Below are 20,804 nucleotides of genomic sequence, written 5' to 3' on the forward strand. Positions count from 1 at the left end.
GATGTAATCTGTCACTCTACATTCTTTTGTCAATTATGTTTTCTAGGGAAAAAAATCAGAACTAAGGTCATTTGCAATTTTGCAATAATATTGGTCCAGGAATCAGGAGAAGTTGGAATTCCTAGAACATTTCCATAATTTATGGGAAAAGTACTTTAGAATATTTGAAATCAGTACAGTCATAGAAAAATATCTGCCTTATTCCTAAGTAGCATCAGCTTTCCAAATGGGCAGAGAAGAGGCAACTGTCTAAATATTATGATGTAAGAAACAGTACAAAGTCCTAATTTTCTGAATCATCTCCATCTATCACTGTGTTTCCTGACACCTGGATTAAAATTGTCATTGCTTGAAGCTTTCCTCAGACTATGAGAAAAGAAGCCATATTCTTTAGGGGGATTTTTTGTTGTTGTTAAAATGTTTATCAAAATATATTGCAAGGGAATGGAGGTAAATCTTGGGAATGAAGATAACTTCAATTAGGAATACATTATGACTAGAAGAATGAGATGTTGGCCCAACAAGAAAGAGAAATTGTGTGTCATAGTGGGAAAAAAAAAGAAAGCAAACTACAATTGACTCTTGAATAATGAGAGTTTGAAATGCTTAGTTCCACTTACACATGGATTTTTTTCCCCACTAAATATGTACTACTGTTGTCAAACTCAAATTTGTGTGCCCAACACACAAAAAGACCAAACAAACCCAAACTCTTTCAGAGTGGAGAAAGGATTATTTATTGCAGGGCCTTGCAAGAAGAAAGGGGTTGCTCATGCTCAAAAGATCCAAACTCACAAGTGGGCTTCAGGGAAGAAGTTTTTACAGGGAAGATTTGGAGAGGTCTGCAGGCTGTGTGACTTTCTTCTGGGTTGACTGCTGGTGAGGTAACAGGGTGGTGTTTCAGGAATCTCAACCATCAGCCTTCTGGTTCCAAAGTGGGGTCCACATGCTTTGCTCAGGCTGAAGTTACCATCCTTCACCTGGGTTCACCTTAATTCCTGTAGAAGAACTCAGGTTCAGGCCCCATGGCTACACTGGTGTTTCTGGATTCCCTCACTCCCCTGGTGGCTCAGATAGTAAAGAATGGGCTTGCAGTGTGGGGTACCTGGGTTCAAACCCCTGGAGAAGGGAATGGCTAACCCTCTCCAGCATTCTTGCCTGGAGAATTCCATGGACAGAGGAGGCTGGCGGGCTACAGTCTGTGGGGTTGCAGAGTTGGACATACACGACTAAGCGACTAACACTCCTAATTAGTAACTGTTTAAATCTGCCCTTTGGGGCCCAGGGAAGGTCGAGGAGGCTGAAAGCCTTTTCCTACAAATAATAAATGAGGAACATGGAAAGTCTTTTATGGTTGGGAGATCTCACAGGGAAAGGCTCATTTCACTAATGTACTACACTATCTGTAGTTGGTTGAATCCACAGGTGGAGAAACACAAATATAGAGGGTTGACTGTAAAGTCATATGTGGATTTCCCAATGTGTGTGTATGTGTGTGTGTGTTGAGGGTGAGGTGGGGGTTGGTGCCCTTAACCTCTGTGTTGTTCAAGGGTCAACTGTAAATTCCAAACCAGGAATTTTGGATTTTGATATTGACTTGCCAAGGCATCTTGGGCAACTCATTTAATTTTTGGCAAACACAAATTTCCAACTGTGAAATGGGATTAATAGCAGAAGCCCTTTCCATGTTCCAGTGTAATGTTGAGGATAGAATGATATGATTTTTGCCCTGATAAACTGAGAAATGTTGTAATTGTCGAAACCAGCTCAACAAGCAGGGTTTCCGAAAGTGCAATGCAGCGAGAGAATGAGAAACGAGAGGCAAGAATTCAGAGAAAAGCGAGGACCAGGGGACCAACACTGCTCCAAACCTGAATCCAAGCCAGCTTTACTATACTTTCAGCTGTGAATGAAAGAATATGCAGGGAGTTAAACTATAACTCATGTGGCCTTCAGGGCCAAAGAACAAAATGATCATTAACCATTGAGTAATTAGGAAATGGTAATCAATAACAAATCAGTAACTAAGACTACTATTCTTATCTATAGATTTTCCACCAAATACATAAAACATGTGATTCTGAGATGCCAGTTGAGAAACAGTCTGGGGTCGGTTTTCCAACCCCAGGATCATATCTTGTTTTCAAGATTATGAACTGTTCCCTCTGGACTTGTTCCAAGAGTCTCGTGCCTTATAGCATCCAGTTTATCAATAATTATGTTTCTTCTGTGGCCCTTGCCAGGACCTACTTTTCTTTTATTCTTCCTGTCTCCTACAGTAATAATATATTATTACTTTATTAAACAACATGATAGAATCAGGAGAATAATGGGGGCAACCAAAGTGAGTTTTACTGTAGGTTAGTGTTAATTATAAATATTGGTAAGATAGAATAAAGGTGCAAAGGAAAGAAAGAGAATGAAGCTTCCAAAGTGATCCTTCAGTCTGAGACAGATTGGATGCCGTGTTAAGAGGTTGGGGTTAGTCATGCTTAAACTGAACCTTACTTTTATTTAGAATTAACTGTGATCATAATACAAGGATAAATTAGGTGAGAGGGGACATATAGATGAACAAGAACAACAAAATAAGAAGCATCAAGAATTACAGATTCTGCTTACTTGTATTTTAAAAACCAAATGGAAATAATGATGAGGAGGAACTCAAAAGCTAAATTGTTGGGGGAATTTTTAAAAAAGTTTTCTTTGCTATGTTTGCCTAGAGTCTTTAGGATATTGCTTTAAATATGTTCTGATATCATGTGTGTCAATATCTGGCATGTTTTCTCCACAGTTTACTAAATAAATATTTAATCTGAGAAAACTGACAAATTTTAAGCACTTTAAAAGTGAGTTGTGACAATTCTGGGCTGAACACTTGTTTTACAATCACTCAAATACTGTCATCTGATTATTTACAAATCCACATAGTGAAGTTGATCATAAGTGCTCACGGCTTTATAGTAATAAAATTATCGTCTCAAGAACAAAAGAAAGTGTGAAACCAGTGTGATGATTTTTAACCCTGACCTGAAAGTCTTCTACTCATCCTTCAAACAATGCCTTGCCCATGGGGAGACAATTACTGACTTTGCAAAAAATGTCCTAAATTTTCTCTATTACTTTAGTTCCAGTCATTAGTGTAAAGTTCAGATTTAACTTGAAGTTCACTCCTGAGACATGGTGGAATATTTCCCATCTTTGTCTAGTTCTCAGCTCATCAAAAGTTGCATTCAAAGATGGAGGTATAGGGGAGAAAAAGGGAATATCCCAGTTGCCTTTCATTTTCCCTATCTTCTTCCATCCCAGAAGGCAGTTGGAGGGAAAACATAAAAAAGGGAGAATAGATTATTCAGGACACTTTGGGCTTCACATCTTAAACTCCAAATCTAATTTACTTTAGTTCTAGTCATTAGTGTAAAGTTCAAATTACACTTCGGAAGAAGAGCTAAAAAGCCTCTTGAAACTGAAAGAGGAGAGTGAAAAAGTTGTCTTAAAACTCAACATTCAGAAAACTAATATCATGGCATCCAGTCCCATCACTTCATGGTGAATAGATGGGGAAACAATGGAAACAGTGACAGACTTTATTTTCTTAGGCTCCAAAATCACTGCAGATTGTGACTGCAGCCATGAAATTTAAAAATGCTTGCTCCTTGGAAGAAAAGCTATGACCAACCTAGACAGCATATTAAAAAGCAGAAACATTACTTTGCCAACAAAGGTCCGTCTAGTCAAAGCTTTGGTTTTTCCAGTGATCATGTATGGATGTGAGAGTTGTACTATAAAGAAAGCTGAGCGCCGAAGAACTGATGCTTTTGAACTGTGGTGTTGGAGGAGACTCTTGAGAGTCCCTTGGACTGCAAGGAGATCCAACCAGTCATTCCTGAAGGAAATCAGTCTGAATATTCATTGGAAGGACTGATCTGAAGCTGAAACTTCAATACTTTGGCCACCTGATGTGAAGAACCAAGATTGAAGGCAAGAGCAGAAGGGGTCAACAGAGGATGAGATGGTTGGATGGCATCACCAGCTCGATTAAGATGAGTTTGAGTAAGCTCTGGGAGTTGGTGATGGACAGGGAAGCCTGGCATGCTGCGTTCCATGGGGGTGGCAAAAAGTCAGACATGACTGAGGGACTGAACTGACTGAAGAGAAATTTACTGAAAGACTATTTGGCTACTTTATGAGGGAAAACAAATCACTAGGCAGGAAAGGAAAGGAAGCAGCTGAGACTCAGGAAATAAAGAGAGTCAAAGGCTGCCATCTCATCCATTTTCTTTATTAGAACTTCATCCACCCTACAGTCCCCTGAAGACCAGCTGTCGCCTTAAATAGGAAACATGGGCATCAAGAGCAAACAAGTTTAACACCATGTATCATCCATATGTTGAAGACTATCTTATAATGACTTGGTTTCAAACAACAAGATCATGGGAGAGGGGTTATACTAGGAGCAGCATGGGTCAGATATCCCTGTCCTTGGCATAGCAGTCAGAGGATAAGATAAGAACCAGGCAGTGTTGACTCTTACCTGACATTTGGAGTAGGGAGAAGTGCAGTTCTGAAGGAAAGTAAGTGGGAAGGATAGTCATTCTCTATAAGAAGGGGAGGATAGAGAAAAGACTAAACAATAGACACTCATTATAGAAAACAAGTCAGGAGTATCTGGGGGATAATATTACTTGTTCAGAAATAAATTTTTCTTAAAAACTTACAAAATTATACCTCTTATTTCTATCCACTTCTAACTATATTCTGGTACTACTGTTGGTGAATTTCCAGAACATGCAGACTCTAATTATAAAAAGGGATTGTTTTCAGAAATTTGATTTGTAAGGAATTTGGATCTGAAAATACATAGAATCAGTGCTATTTTTTTCAGGCCAATTTATAGAAACAGGGTCCATAATATTGCCTAATTATCATAGAAACAGCCCATTTCAATCTAACAAAACATCCATTACAGTATCTATCTAGAAAGTCCAGTTGTCCCATACCATGGAAGACATTTTGCCTTCTAGTGGTTTTCCATGGCTATCAGGCAGCCAGGTTGTGGTTGGGTAAGAGAAGGAGGGAAGGGAACTCTGCTGGGACTCCCAGGCACCAGCCGTTTTGTCATTTTCTGGGTCTGGTTTGGTACAAAGCAGAGAATACAGAATAAAAGTCTGAAAACCTGTGTTCTAGAGCCAATGATTGCTCTCTGCTGTGGGACTTCAGAAAATAGGTATTGGTTCACATCTTAATATGATAGTGGTGGTGGTAACAGTATGTGTCTATGTGTATGTATATGTGTGTGTGTTAAGAGGCAGTCAGACTGTTGTTTGAACTCAAATCTACTTTTAAAGTTCTTCTGACCCTAAACGGTCATGCTTCTGTGATTGAGAAAAAGCACTTTTCTACAACTCTATCGCTGCTTAAGGGAAGGCAGCTCTGTAGCCTAATAGTTTGTGGGGAGAAGACTAGAAGGGATTAGAACAGGGATGTGGCTACTCTTCCATGTCCATCCGTCTATATGGCTCCCTTACTAAAGAGCTTCTGGAAGTTGTCAATAAATATATCTGTTATCAATATGAGTTCATTTGGAGATAATATCAAAAGTCTAATTTGTGGCCAGCTTTGAGTAAAAAGCCCTAGCCAATGGCCCTTCTGGCATCTTCTCTGAGAGGCCCAGCTACCTTGTATTAGCAAATTGGAGACTTCCTAGTTAGTGTATCAAGCCAGAAATAATAGTGCTGTTCATTCTCAACAATTTCATTTTATCCCTAAAAATCTGATGGTTACCCTATCAATTATATATATATGTGTGTGTGTGTGTGTGCGTGTGTGTGTGTGTCTGTGTGTGTGTATTAGTCGCTCATTCATGTCTGACTCTTTGCAACCCCACGGAATGTAGCCCACCAGGCTTCTCTGTCCATGGAATTCTCTAGGCAAGAATACTGGAGTGGGTTGCCATTCCCTTCTTCAGAGGAACTTCCAAACCCAGGGATCGAACCCTGGTCTCCTGCATCGCAGGCAGTTTCTTTACCGTTTGAGCTACAGGGAAGTCCATATATATATATATGTTTTCCCTATCAGCAGTGTCTATTATTTGAGTGAGACATGAAATAAATATCTAAGAAAAGGTAAGTAGACTATAGATGGACAATAAGTTTAGGGAAAAAATTGAAATAATTTCAAGTAATTTTGGTTAGGGCTGACACCACCCTTATGTCAGAAAGTGAAGAGGAACTCAAAATCCTCTTGAAAGTGAAAGAGGAGAGTGAAAAAGCTGGCTTAAAGCACAACATTCAGAAAACGAAGATCATGGCATCTGGTCCCATCACTTCATGGGAAATAGATGGCAAACAGTGGAAACAGTAGCTGACTTTATTTTGGGGGGCTCCAAAATCACTGCAGATGGTGACTACAGCCATGAAATTAAAAGACGCTTACTCCTTGGAAGGAAAGTTATGACCAACCTAGATAGTATATTCAAAAGCAGAGACATTACTTTGCCAACAAAGGTCTGTCTAGTCAAGGCTATGGTTTTTTCAGTGGTCATGTATGGATGTGAGAGTTGGACTGTGAAGAAAGCTAAGCGTTGAAGAATTGATGCTTTTGAACTGTGGTGTTGGAGAAGACTCTTGAGAGTCCCTTGGACTGCAAGGAGATCCAACCAGTCCATTCTAAAGGAGATCAGCCCTGGGTATTCTTTGGAAGGAATGATGCTAAAGCTGAAATTCCAGTATTTTGGCCACCTCATGTGAAGAGTTGACTCATTGGAAAAGGCTCTGATCCTGGGAGGTATTAAGGGCAGGAGGAAAAGGGGACGACAGAGGTTGAGATGGCTGGATGGCATCACCGTCTCGATGGACGTGAGTTTGAGTGAACTCGGGAGATGGTGATGGACAGGAAGGCCTGGTGTGCTGCGATTCACGGGGTCGCAAAGAGTCACACATGACTGAGCGACTGAACTGAACTGAACTGAACTGAAGCCATAAACATACTTCAAGAGAATTCTGCCTCTTAAACTATAGGTTTAAATGAAATTCAACGTGAGTTTTTTAAAAAGACTTACATTAAATTTTGTTAATAATTTTAGAATTTTTCTAATATAAAGGTGATTGTAAATTAAATGCAGTGTATATATATTGAAAGTAAGGTTATTTTCCTTTTCTAGAGAAGAATTTGAAAATTCAAAAATCATGGTTTTAGGGCAATTAATTTATAATGTCAAAGGGGAGTTTCACGGTTCTAAGGTTGGTATTGAAAAGAACTTCCCAGGTAAGAGATAATCCTGTGTTGAGAAACTGAATAAATTTGATAGGCAAATACTTGCTTTTCCTAGTTATTACATTTTTATATCGTAGGGTAGAAATAACAGAAAATTAAAATTTTAAGCAAAAAATTTTTTTACTATTTTTCCTTTGTCATATAAACAACATAAATTTGCTTCTCACTAGGCCTTTTGCATCAAGTATTAATAAAATCAAGATTTGAAAAGAATAAATGGTATCAGCTCATCCAAGGAGAGTTTATTAAAGATCTATGTAAAAAGAAGAGAGATTGTGACTTTACACATGGGCGACAAGTAAAACAAACCAACTGTAGGGCAGAAAATCAAAAATGAAAGTGGGTCAGTGAGTCCCATGGTGATACGATAAATTGTTATTATTTAAATGGATGGTCAGAGAGTAAAACTGCCTGTGAACAAGAATGCCTAGGAGAACAATGGTAAATCTGAACAGAAGAAGCAGAGTCAGAGCAAAAGAGTTGCAAAGCTCAGAGTGTGAACTGCAAGTCCTTGGGTCAAGCAGAGGATGAAACAGAACAATCTCATCATTCATAAGCTTCCTGGCCGCCAGCAAGCTGCATAATGAAAAGCAAACAGAGCTGAGGCCCTCCACAGAGAAAGGGGATCAAAACAGCCTCAGGACACGGAGAGAGCTGAGTTGATTTTGAAACTACATGTAACTATCAACTCATCAGGATTAGCACTTTCCCACAAAGAAAAAAATTAAGTAACAGAATCACTGAGGAGACCAAAATACTTAATCAAGTCCATTTACATGACTTATATTTTGAAAGCCATGTACCCAATAGGATTAATTAACTGTGTTTGGTGATCAAAACAACGTTATATGCTGAGGAAAGTACCATTTCTCCTTTTTCATCTTTGAGATTTCCTGCACATTTTCTTAGATAGGTTGAATTTCAGGAACATAATTACTAAATGAGTCGAGATTGCTAATCTGAAATAGTATGGGAGACCAGGAAGAACAAAGATGTGCCTAAATGGATTGGGTAGAAGTTCATCCATCTGAAAAAAAAAAAAAAAAATTGGCTAGGTTGAAAATTCTTGATACATTGAATAGGAAATTTTTTAAAGTGAGATAATTTTAAAGTTTGTTAAATGATCAGAAGTTAGTTAGATCAAAAGTTAGTCATTTCCTTATTTAAAATGCACTGAGCATCTGTAATGCTCCGGAATTGTTCTGGGCTCTGCTGATCAGTCAAGAAATAAAACAGTATATTAGCTCCAATTTCATGGTGCTGGTATTCTAGTGGAGGCCCACCACAAGTCCATAAATAAAGAATATGCAACCAAGAAGTGATTCGTGCTCTAAAGTAAGCTAAATCATATTGCAAGTAAAACATACATGAGATGTTTTAAATGGGACAGTCAGTGGTCTTCTCTGAAGTGATGACATCTCAACAAAGGCCTAATGAGGTGAAGAAAAAAGGCATATGAGCCCCTCAGAAGAAAAGGAATCCAGTTAAGAGAACGAGGTGAACGAGGTCTGAGGTTGTGCAAGGCCTGTGTGTAAAATACCAATGTAGCCAAGCGAGTGAGGAAACAGTTAGAAGGAGGCAAGTCCAGAACGAGACAAAACTTAATCAAGTAGCATCTTAATGATTATGAATTTATGGTGAGTCATTTGAATTTCATTCTTAGGATAAGGATAATGAGAAGTCATCAAAGATTTTCACTGGAGGAACGATGCAATGTTTTGAGAGAATATTCTGTACATTGTTTGGGGAATTAACTATAGGGTCAAAGAAGAGAAAGGGGGGAAACCAGTTAGAAGGCTGTGTGAGATCCTCCAAGTAGAGGTTAATGATGGATGGGACTAAGGTAGTAGTGCTGGAACTGATGAAAGCTTATTAGATTTGGAATACAATTTTGCATGTAGAGGCTTCACAATTTGGTCATGCATTGGAAAAGGAGTATGAAAGGAAGAAGATGATGCAAGGAATACACTAGACCTGAGAATATTCTGTTAACTGAGATGGGAAAGATTTGGAAAAGAGAAGGTTGTTAGGGGCTGGGTGCTTATTTCTGTTTGAAGATTCAGGACAGAATCAAGACCATGTTTTAGATATACTAAATTTGGGATGCCTATTAAATATCTAAGAGTCAGAATACAGTTAGGCTGTTGGTTATATGAATCTGAACTCAGATGTGGGACTGGGCCTGACAATATACAGTTGGAAATTATCAATATACATATTATATTTAAAGCAGTAGTATTGGATGAGATCACCTGAGAAGTGAGTAGAAATAGAGAAAATATTCAATAACCAAGTCTTGGACGTGGCTGGCATGTAGGGTGAGAATGAAAAGGATTGTCTAGCTGGCTATATGGAGAAGGCAATGGCAACCCACTCCAGTACTCTTGCCTGGAAAATCCCATGGACAGAGGAGCCTGGTAGTCTGCAGACCATGGGGTCATGAAAATTTGGACATGACTGAGCAACTTCACTTTCACTTTTCACTTTCATGCATTGGAGAAGGAAATGGCAACCCACTCCAGTGTTCTTGCCTGGAAAATCCCCTGGATGGAGGAGCCTGGAAGGCTGCAGACCATGGGGTCACGAAGAGTCGGACACGACTGAGCGACTTCACTTTCACTTTTCACTTTCCTGCACTGGAGAAGGAAATGGCAACCCACTCCAGTGTTCTTGCCGGGAGAATCCCAGGGACGGGGGAGCCTGATGGGCTGCCGTCTATGGGGTTGCACAGAGTCGGACATGACTGAAGTGACTTAGCAGCAGCAGCAGCAGCAGCTGGCTATAAAGACCAAGCAGGAGTGGCAAATGAGCTAAGTGGAAAAACAGGTGTGTTTGATCATTTTGAGGTTAAATTAGTGTTTCAACAAAAAGTGACCAATTATGTTAAATGCTGTCAAGATTTTATGTAAAATGGGGATGAAACAACACTGGATTTCCCCAGACGGAGTTTGTTGGGGAAATTTGACAAGAACTATTTTAAAGAAGTGATGGACATAGAAGTCTGATTAGAGTATGTTAAGGAAAGCTTATAAAATGAGTAACCTTTTATTATACTATAGGAGTTTTGTTCTGAAGAGAAGGGGCAGTGACTAGAAGTAGGATGGAGTCAAGAAACAGTTTCTTGAAATGGAATAAGTGAAAATATGTTTTTGTGGTTATGGAAATATTTTAGTAGAATTGGAGACATTGAAGATGCCAGAGGGAGACAGTTTATAATTTTTGGAGAATTCTTTGAAAGGGTGAGAGATTCTGTGCAAAAGAGGAGTGGATAAAAATGAAGGGTGAGGCTTATGAGACAAGGCAGAGATATGGGTATAGATACAAATATATTGGTAGATTTGGCCATGCTGATGTCAAGTCATTAATGGTTACTTCAATTATTTCTGTAAAATCAACTGAGTGTGAAGAGAGTACAGGGTTGTTAGAGACTTGAGGAGAGAAAAATCAGACAATCTAACAATCTCTGGTGCATTTAGGTAACTGATGTTCAGTGGTTATTGACACGGATGGATTAATACCATAAGGCTGATTGTCCACCTGAGAATCAGTGAGCAAGAGCTTTAATCCGTGCAGGGAGGGGTTTACCTGCAGAGACAGCACAGTTAGCTCTAACAGTCATCTTGAAACTAACCATGCAGTGGTCTGATTGTTTTAAGTACAGTTAATCTTCATTCCCATGGTTTGTTCCCATTTCTTTGAGGCCTGTTCTCAGGATTTTGGCAGTTTAAGTCATGGCTACAGTCTGGTCATCACGTAGTTAACTTCTTTAACCTGGTGGGGGTTTTCAGCATCTACAGTACAGCTCAAAAGAAGCTCAAAGGAGGTTTCAATAGCCAAAAGACAGGTCAGAATATTATCTACAACCCCTGAGAGAAACTAGAAGTCATTGACTCGGCATCTGGTCCCATCACTTCATGGGAAATAGATGAGGAAACAGTGGGAACAGTGTCAGACTTTATTTTTCTGGGCTCCAAAATCACTGCAGATGGTGACTGCAGCCATGAAATTAAAAGATGCTTACTCCTTGGAAGAAAAGTTATGACCAACCTAGACAGCATATTGAAAAGCAGAGATATTACTTTGCCACCAAAGTCTGTCTTGTCAAGACTATGATTTTTCCAGTGGTCATGTATGGATGTGAGAGTTGGACTGTGAAGAAAGCTGAGCACCAAAGAATTGATACTTTTGAACTGCGGTGTTGGAGAAGACTCTTGGAGAGTCCCTTGGACTGCAAGGAGATCCAACCAATATTCTGAAGGAGATCAGTCCTGGGTTTTCTTTGGAAGGAATGATGCTAAAGCTGAAACTCCAGTACTTTGGCCACTTTGGCCACTCTTCATGAGAAGAGTTGACTCGGAAAAGACTGATCCTGGGAGGGATTGGGAGCAGGAGGAAAAGGGGACGACAGAGGATGAGATGGCTGGATGGCATCACCGACCTGATGGATGTGAGTTTGAATGAACTCTGGGAGATGGTTACGGACAGGGAGGCCTGGCGTGCTGTGATTCACAAAGAGTGCTGGGTCACAAAGAGTCGGACATAACTGAGCGACTGAACTGAACTGGACTGAACGACCAAATGATTATCATTTGGTCTCCTTTGTTTTCTTTCTTTTCTGCATTTTTAAACTTTTTTGATTAAACTTATTTTTTGACTAAAGTTTTTCTACAGACAAAAGGCAGACTGAGGACTTGGGAGCCCAGGGAAAGGGCCACAGGGCCCTGCTCCGTTTCAAGGGTATGGTAGCCTAGAGTGACCATTGCTTCAATAGAAAGGTACTCTCCTTGGAAGGCATAAACTTTGAAAATGCCAGGACAGGACATCCTTCTGTGGACACACTTAAAAAAAAAAAATAGGCATCATTTGTTCTGTGGCTTTAAACACAACTCTCCATTCATTATTTTATTTTTAGCACTTTCAAGGCTAAGCACTGACTCCTGCTGATTGATGCAGTCTTTATTTTAGATATGCTATTGTGTTCAGTCAATGACAGCCAAGCCTTGCAAGAGAAGGAGTCATTCTCTCTCTTGCTATAAGTGAAATTGCCCAACACCGTTTAGCTCCATTACGCGTAGGCTTAAAAATTTAACTTTACTTCTGAGTTCAGGGAATGCATTAGTTTTGAAGAAAAAGAGAGAGTACTTGGCTGTAGAGGGCAAAAGAAAAATTTGGTCTATCAAAGTGATTCTTAATCTTGGCTAAACAGCAGTATCCTTGCAAAATTACAAAAAATCATATTCTTGCCTGAACCCAACCTTAGGCTTACTGATAAAGATATGAACACTTTGCATTTTGAAAAATGAGACTAGATTACTCTTCAAAGATACTCTTTGAATTCATACTTCTAATGATAGCAAGTAAGTGTACCTATCTCCTATCTTCTCCTCAGTATTTACTGCTAAATCTTTCACCCAGGTTTTACTCTTGGGCAACAGCTTTGGTAAAATATATGATAAGGAAAATATACATAAATATGTAATACTTCTGAATATTTATGAGTATCAGACAAACATGCTGCCTCTATTCCTATGTATGATTAAGAAATTAGCATATTACACATTTATTCTTCTGCAGGGAAATGTTTCTCTAAGTAATGTGTAGTTAAGTGAAATGATTATGTGTGGATTTGCAATTTACATTAACTGAACAATCATAGTATGGGAGCAGAGAATAACTGTGCTGTGTATATGAAATTACTTTAAATAAAATAGAAAGGGATAGATTTAGGGTGAGTTCAGGACATATTTAGACTTCCCTGGTGGCTCAGATGGTTAAGCATCTTGCTTACAATGCAGGAGATCCTTGGGTTTGATCCCTGGGTCGGGAAGATACTTTGGAAAAGGAAATGGCAACCCACTCCAGTACTTTCGCCTGGAAAATCCCATGGACGGAGGAGCTTGGTAGGCTACAGTCCATGGGGTCGCAAAGAGTCGGACATGACTGAACGACTTCACTTTCACTTTTCAGGACATATTTGGTGTTTACCTTTGGAATGAAATGTATAGGTCATTTGATCTCTGTGACCCTAAGCATTAAATTAATAGATAGCTATTATTATAGCTATATTATATTTCATTTATTATATATGAATGCATTTACATAATATAAATGATTTATATTTATTATAAATGAATGTCAAGAAGATTAGACAAAATACATGTGAAAGCATTTTGGGAAATGCAAAGCACATTTTCAGTCTGACAAATGGTGGGCTTTTACTTCTTAGCCCTGATGTACCCTGATACTATGGTTAAATTATATCCCTTGAGTAAATTAACATAATAATTTTGATAAAATTTGAAGGATTGATATACAAGCAATCATCCTTTTAGAGCCATTGAACTCACTCTTTTGTGTATAGTAAGCCTTCAGAAAACTAATGATTATTAAATGTATTTTTCAAATAGTTTTCTCATAAAAAAATTAGACTTGCTATTTTGCTTAATCTAACCAGCATATTGCTCCATCAATGGCTGTCCAAATTATTATCTCCGAGTTGGACCCCTTTTTCCCCACATCAGAACTCTCCAAATGCTTTATTTCTGCAACATGCTTTCATTGAATTAATTTCTTTTATATGCACACCATCACCTTTGACCTACATTCCCATCTGATTCGCAGTTGTGTCTCTCCCCTGTTCAACACACAGAAGGAACATTATTATATTGAACTCATATTGCTTCTTTTCTGATAACCCAAACATTATTTGTAACTTGGTTCTATTCTGAGAATTTTGCCAAGTTAAATTTAAATTCTACATCTTCCTGATTACAAATTCTATTAAAAACATTAACAGCAATGATGAAAAAAAGATGGAGAAGTTAGATTTGTATCTGTTATGAGTTGAAAGAATTTAATGATGAAAAGGGCCACATGATCTTAAGTTACTACATTTTCCTTCAGGTTTTATTTGGAAAAGATCAATGACAGTGGAATATTGAGCCCTAGTGGTCCACATGAAAAGCCCCCAGTAGAAATTAGGGGCCCAGATTTGTGTCCTAGCCCAGCTCGTGATTGCTATGTGAATTTAAACGAGTCCCTTTGCCAACTGAAATTGTCCTTTCATCTTTCAAGTGAAGAGATTAGACTTGAACTCATATTCACAACTATTTGTGAGTCAGAGACCTCTCTGAGATTCTGTGGAAAACTACAGACCTTCTTCCCTGAAGAGGTACAGATATAAGTATAAATAGAATTCCAAGAGGGTCAGAGGCTCTCAAAATACACCCACAAATTCCCTAGAGGACTTTAGAATGAGTTCAAGTAACTAAAATATGTGGTTGAAAAAAAATGAATTCATTTACATTTGCTACTCCCAATGTGAGTTAGTTTTAAAATGTGGATTTGGGCCATTTATGTCATTTAAAGTTAGAATTACTTTCTTGTAAGTTATAGTACTCACAGCAGAGCAGATTCTTCAGTAGAAAAGACCTGCTTTGTATATGAATAGCATATCAGGGTCCTTGAGTTTTTTAGTCTGTCCTGCTACTCAGTGCAGGATTCCTTAACTCTCCTCTGGAATGGAAATTTCGCTTTGACTTGAACACACACAGTGATGGGGAGCTCATTCACACGCTTACTGCTGGGCAAACATGAAGAACTGAGACATTTTCCTCTTTATAGTAAACCATACAGATGTACCCAACTTAATGATGGTTCAACTTACAATAGTTCAAAAGCAATATACATTCAGAAGAAACTGTATTTCAAATTTTGAATTTTAATCTTTTTCTGGACTAACGATGCTGGGCAAGGCAGAGAGCAGAGCTCCAGTCACCCATACCGTGGTGAATGAAAACAACCAATACACTTACAACCATCCTGTACTCATACTGCCATTCTGTCTTACACTTTAGTATGGTATTCAATAAATTGCACGAGATGTGCCACATTTTATAATAAAGTAGGCTTTGTTTGTGTTAGGTGATTTTGCTCAACTGTAGGCTAATGTATGTGTTCTGAGCACATTTAAAGTAGTCTAGGCTAAGCTGTGATGTTCAATAGGGTGTATTAAATGCATTTTCCACTTATGATATTTTCAGTGGTTTACCCTTTTGTAAATCAAGGACCATCTGTAATTTGCCTTTACCACATGAATGTCAGCTCTCAGTAGCTACTTAGATAGATTTTATTTCTTTTTCCAGGCTTTGAGGAAATCGACAGCAACCTCTTTTGTCCTCTTAATTTTCTTTATGCTTAACAGTCCAATTTCATATCCAGTTCTTCTTGAAGAGATTTCATACAACTGCTTTCAATCCCAGTTATTTCCTTCAGTGGAACTCTTGAGATGCCAAGTCCAGAACTGGGCAGCATAATCCAGAAAAGGTCTGCCCAGTGCACAGTTTGAGAGAAGTCTCCTTTCCTGCTGCCTCTCCTGTTAGAAGAGCTCAGTTCCTACATACAAGTGACTCTGCTGGGTCGCCATGAAATTGCAGTCACTTGAACCCCTAACCATAATCAATCTGGGTTGTCCTCATTCTCTTTTAGTACCAAAATAACCTTCCTACAGAAAAAGCTCCCTTTGACCTCTACCTTAACTGCTTAGGCCATCTTTCCAGCTCTTTGGAATACTAATTTTGTCATTCATCATGTCATCTTTTCTTCCGAGTTTCATGTCATCTACCTGCCCATTGTTTCCTCTGAATTAATTGATAAACATATTGGCCTGTGGTTTGCCAAATGTAAGCCTCCTTTTATGGATGAATTCTTTGTAATTCTTCACTCAGTCACTTTACAACTTCCCCCAACTCACATCTAACCTCCTGATCTACAGAATGGAGAAGGGCATGAGTGTAATGTTCTGGTGGGGGCAACGTTTCCTTTCTTTTTCTTCTTTTACTCCATCTGCTTTCTTTTCCTCAAACTATTTTCTCCATTCCTTCATGTATTCATATTGCATCCTTGTCTTGTCTATGGTTTCTTCTCTTGCGTGTTCATTCTTGCTGGAGAAAAGCGCCTCTGTGCATTTGGGAATCCCTCTGCTTTCCACCCACGTGAACCCTGGCTGTGTCTTTCTTGCTTCAGGAGGCCCTTTGCCACCTGTTGGGAATCAGCACCTGTGCAGGTGAGGTGCTCATTAGCATCTGGCAGAAGAGGAAGCTTTGAGAATTTCCTCAACACCTCCAGACCAAGTTGCTTTCCTTCACCTCCAGCATTACTCAAATATTGAATGCAGGTTCAAAGAAAATTTAAGTATAAAGCATATGTGTGTTTGGAGACAGGAGGAGGAGCATGGGGAGAAACATTTTAGACAGTCCTCACAGACTTCACACTTTAATCTCAGCATTTATTGCATCTAAAACCAACCGAACAATGCTGGCAAGGAAAAAGAGTCAAAACACAAATTAACTAACATCTGTTACTCAATGGAAAGATGATATTAGTGATAAATGCTTTGGGAACCAAAGAATCTGTGGTTCTGTAGAACAGCTCTGTGTTGTCACCAACTTCTGCCTCATCAACCTCTTTCACCTGGAAATGGTTAATGCCATACTCGACTAAGACTGAGAAGGCACATTTCAAGGTTTGCTGGAGTCATTTTACTTTAAAGAAGGCTTTCTTATATAACTTTGTGGCCATTATTATTACAAAATAAATAAGTAAATAGACCGATAGTCAAAATATGGGGAATAGTTGATTAATGGTTTAATAAATTGGAAATTCTAGTTACCATTTTTAAAAGTGTTTGACCCCCTCATACAGACAAATCAATGTTGGCATTGAATTAACCTTAATTTAAAGAAAACTGTTTGAACACAACTTCATTACTCTGTAATTACCTCAAGGATAAAAGGGATGAACTCTGGAGACAGTAAAACCTTTGGGAACCCAGAGAGATGCAAACAATTTTAGCTCAGGAAAGAGTGGAAGGCAGCTGAATGATTACTGTGCTTTAATATTTCAGAGGGAATGACAAGATGGTTTGAACCAGATTAGTAGGTAATCCTACAATAAATCCTAGGGATTGATAGATTAATTTAGGTTAGCACCCAAAAAGTTAAAGGTGAAAGTGAGTTGGGTGTCTCTTGACAATGGAACTTTATACTTCAATTACTCATTCATTCATTCTGTCAGTCTATACTGAGGGATTTGATGTGTCAGAACTTCTCTTGGAACCACACTATCGTCGTCGTTGTTGTTTTTCAGTCACCCAGTCGTGTCCAACTCTTGGCAACCCCATGGACTGCAGCATGCCAGGCCTCCCTGTCCCTCACCATCTCCCAGAGTTAGACTAAGCTCATGTTCATTTCATCAATAGCGCCGTCCAGCCATCTCATCCTCTGACACCTTCTTTTCCTTATGCCTTTGATCTTTCCCAGCATCAGGGACTTTCCCAATGAGTCAGCTATTTGCACCAGATGACCAAAATACTGGAGCTTCAGCTTCAGCATCAGTTCTTCCAGTGAGTATTCAGGGTTGATCTCCCTTAAGATTGACTGATTTGATCTCCTTGCTGTCCAAGGGACTTTCAGAAGTCTTTTCCAGCACCACAGTTTGAAGGCATCAGTTCTTTGATGTTCTGCCTTCTATACGGTCCAGCTCTCACAACTGTATGTGACCACTGGAAAGACCACAGCCTTGACTATATAGACCTTTGACAGCAAAGTAATGTCTCTGCTTTTCAACACACTGTCTAAGTTTGTAATCACTTTCCTGCCAAGAAGCAATCGTTTTCTGATTTCATGGCTGTAGTCACCCTCCACAGTGATTTTGTAGCCCAAGAAGAGGAAAGCTGTCATTGCTTCCACCTTTTCCCGTTCTATTTGCCATGCAGTAGTAGGGCCGGATGCCATGATCTTAATTTTTTTTTAATATTTAATCTTAAACCAGCTCTTTCTCTCTCTTCCTTCACCCTCATCAAGAGGCTCTTTAGTTTCTCTTCTCTTTCTGCCATTAGAGTGGTATCATCAGCATAACTGTGATTGTTGATGTCACTGAGGTTACTATCCTTGTAACCTTGAACAAATCATTTATCTTCTTGGAATCTAAATTTCACCATCCAGGTATTTTTCTTGTGTAGTTGTTATGAGGTTTAGTAACTCAGGTATGTAAGACTCTAGCAGAGTGACTCACTGAATGCTTGTTAAACTCCCTTTCCTTCTCCTTAGGATTTAGATCTCTTTTTCTCCTATGTAATCTATACCAAGATGAAATAAGTTCCATTTGTTAACAACAAAGTTCTCTCTATGGTGACTGTGAGTGATCTGTGCTTGCAGATGAAATTAAAGTATTTAAATATTATTGCAACCAATCAAATATATTTTCAAGATAATCCCCCAAGCCCAGGGATGTCATTCCTTGTCAAATGGTTCTCTGAGGCTTGCTGACTACAGTATAGGCAAATCCACTCTCTCTCTCTTTTTTTTTTTTTAGTTTCTTCATTTCACAGTATACAAGAGGAGTGGCTTCCTTTCATTCATTAATTCTAACTATAACGTTTTCCAGTAATATTTAGAAAAATCTCATAAACCAATTTTCTGAAAAATATAATATCTATAAACTTTTCAATGTTAAGCACCACTATAAGGCAGAGTGTCAGCTAGCATGATGTTTTAGCGGAATAGCCCCAAGTGAAATGAAAGATAATTTTGTAAAGTATGGTTGTAGTAATTTCCTTCTGATTTATACCCCAAATTTGAATTAATTTTGAAAAAAATCTGAACATACATTAGTATGGAACTTCCAAAGACATATATTTAAGTGTTACATCATTAATTCCATCAATCATTTATACAATCAGTATTAATGAACACCTCCTGTTTGCCAGGCTGTGTGCCTGGGACTCCAAAGCGAAACTCCATAGTCCTGACATCAGCAAGTTTGTTCTAGTGAGAAAGACATGTAAACAAATATAGTTCTATAAAGTAATGGATACAAAAGAAAGTGATCCCAGAGCAGAGGGAAATATTTGAAAGACCAAGGAGGTCCACTTGGAGAACTTGGGGAGCCTTCACAGAGGAGGCCAGCTGAGATCAGGATGAGTGAGAGGTTATCAGGTGGGTAGTAGGAAGAAGCTATTTGGCAGGGAGAACAGAATGAGAAAAAGATGGAGGTTTGAGGGAGCCTAGAGTGACCTGTGGGCAGTCTGGTGGCTGAGATGGTAAAAAAAATTTGCCTGCAATGCAGGAGACCCAGATTTGATCCCTGGGTTGATAAGCTCCCCTAGAGAAGAGAATGGCTAGTATGGCTAGAACACTCCAGTATTCTTGCCTGGAGAATTCCATGGACAGAGGAGCCCAGCAGTCCATGGGGTTGCAAAGAATCAGACAACTGAGCAATTAACACACATAGAGTGATCTATAATGTTTAAGAGCAGGTTAGTATTGTTAGGGGATAAATTACTGTTAGAGGGGGATGCAGGAAAGGCTGGTGGAAATGAGGCCAGATAGGTAGGGAGAAGCCAGATCATATAAGCTTACATAGCAGGCAAAGATGTGACAAAGGTTTTCCTCTGTGTAGGTTGTGGGGGAAGTGACTGAAGAATTTTTAATACAGAACTTTCAGAATCATACCCATTTGTTTTTATTCCTAAAGAAGACTAACAATATTCTGATTCTTTTTTTGTTTGCAAGTTACAGAAATGGTGCACACAGACCTCTTTGTTCCTGAGGTTCTAATGGTTCTCATTGTAACAGAGTTCATGGATGCCAAAAGAAATATTTGAACTAAGTGATACGTCAAGATTGCAATAAGAGCCTGTGAGCAGATTTTTAGTTAACAGGTTTTTAATAGGCAGTGATGCAATTCTTAATGAAGAAGGTTTAATTACTATAAAAGATGCCTGTCTCTAATGGAAATTGGGCTGGGTGTGTTTTTATCCCTCGGTGAATTAATTAAAAGGTTTATATAGGATTGAATGTTTAGATTCTTGGAGAAAACACATATACACCAATGAAAATGTTCCAATCATTTTCTTTATCTCTTGGAGCAAAGCAGTCAATCTGCCAGAAATAAATTGAGCATAATTTTTATAATTTCAGGGGTTAAGCATATGAAAGGCCAGAATGAATCAGCATTCCCTGAAGAGGAAGAAGGCGTGAACGAGAGAGTGCAGCAGTGGGACCATTAATTACGGGTCTGCAACAAGAAGGCTTCTTGGGAATAACTGAACTATTAACCTTTCTGAATATCCCATGGAATGCCACTGCTTGACTTCCACCTCTGCTCTCCATACTCATACAATAGTAATACACCTCCTGGGAAGTGCCCCTTGATGGAACTTTAGAACTACCTACAGATTGTTTCATATTAAGATACTTACAATTAAAGTATAAGTATTTATTTTACAGTGATTTTTCTTTTTAATAACATAGAAAATCTGCAAACATGTGAGTGTTCTAACTTTAATACTGCCCAGCTTAATCCCTGATGTCCTACTGATACAATTTGCCTTCTAAGGTCAAATGTAAATAGCATCACTTTAAAGGAAAAAAATAAATATTAAATATCTTTAGACATGAGTTCGTGTCTGGGTTTAACTTACAGAGGAATTTAATTAAACTTTTAAGTTAAGCTCTGCATTTATCATG

The 20,804-nt window shown here is 38.7% G+C and overlaps 1 protein-coding gene across 2 annotated transcripts in view; it reads left to right on the forward strand.

Moving 5' to 3' along the window:
- PPP1R1C (protein phosphatase 1 regulatory inhibitor subunit 1C) overlaps positions 1–20,351 on the forward strand; it is a 121,906-nt gene extending 101,555 nt beyond the window's left edge. For both annotated transcript variants that reach the window (XM_040227748.1, XM_040227749.1), the window contains exon 5: positions 20,256–20,351. In XM_040227748.1, the coding sequence (XP_040083682.1) occupies positions 20,256–20,344 (89 nt within the window). In that variant the 3' untranslated portion in view covers positions 20,345–20,351. The remainder of the gene's footprint in view (positions 1–20,255) is intronic.
- Positions 20,352–20,804: the final 453 nt, after the last annotated feature.

Source organism: Oryx dammah, unplaced genomic scaffold (genome assembly GCF_014754425.2).
Source record: "Oryx dammah isolate SB20612 unplaced genomic scaffold, SCBI_Odam_1.1 HiC_scaffold_27, whole genome shotgun sequence".
Taxonomy (NCBI): Eukaryota; Metazoa; Chordata; class Mammalia; order Artiodactyla; family Bovidae; genus Oryx; species Oryx dammah.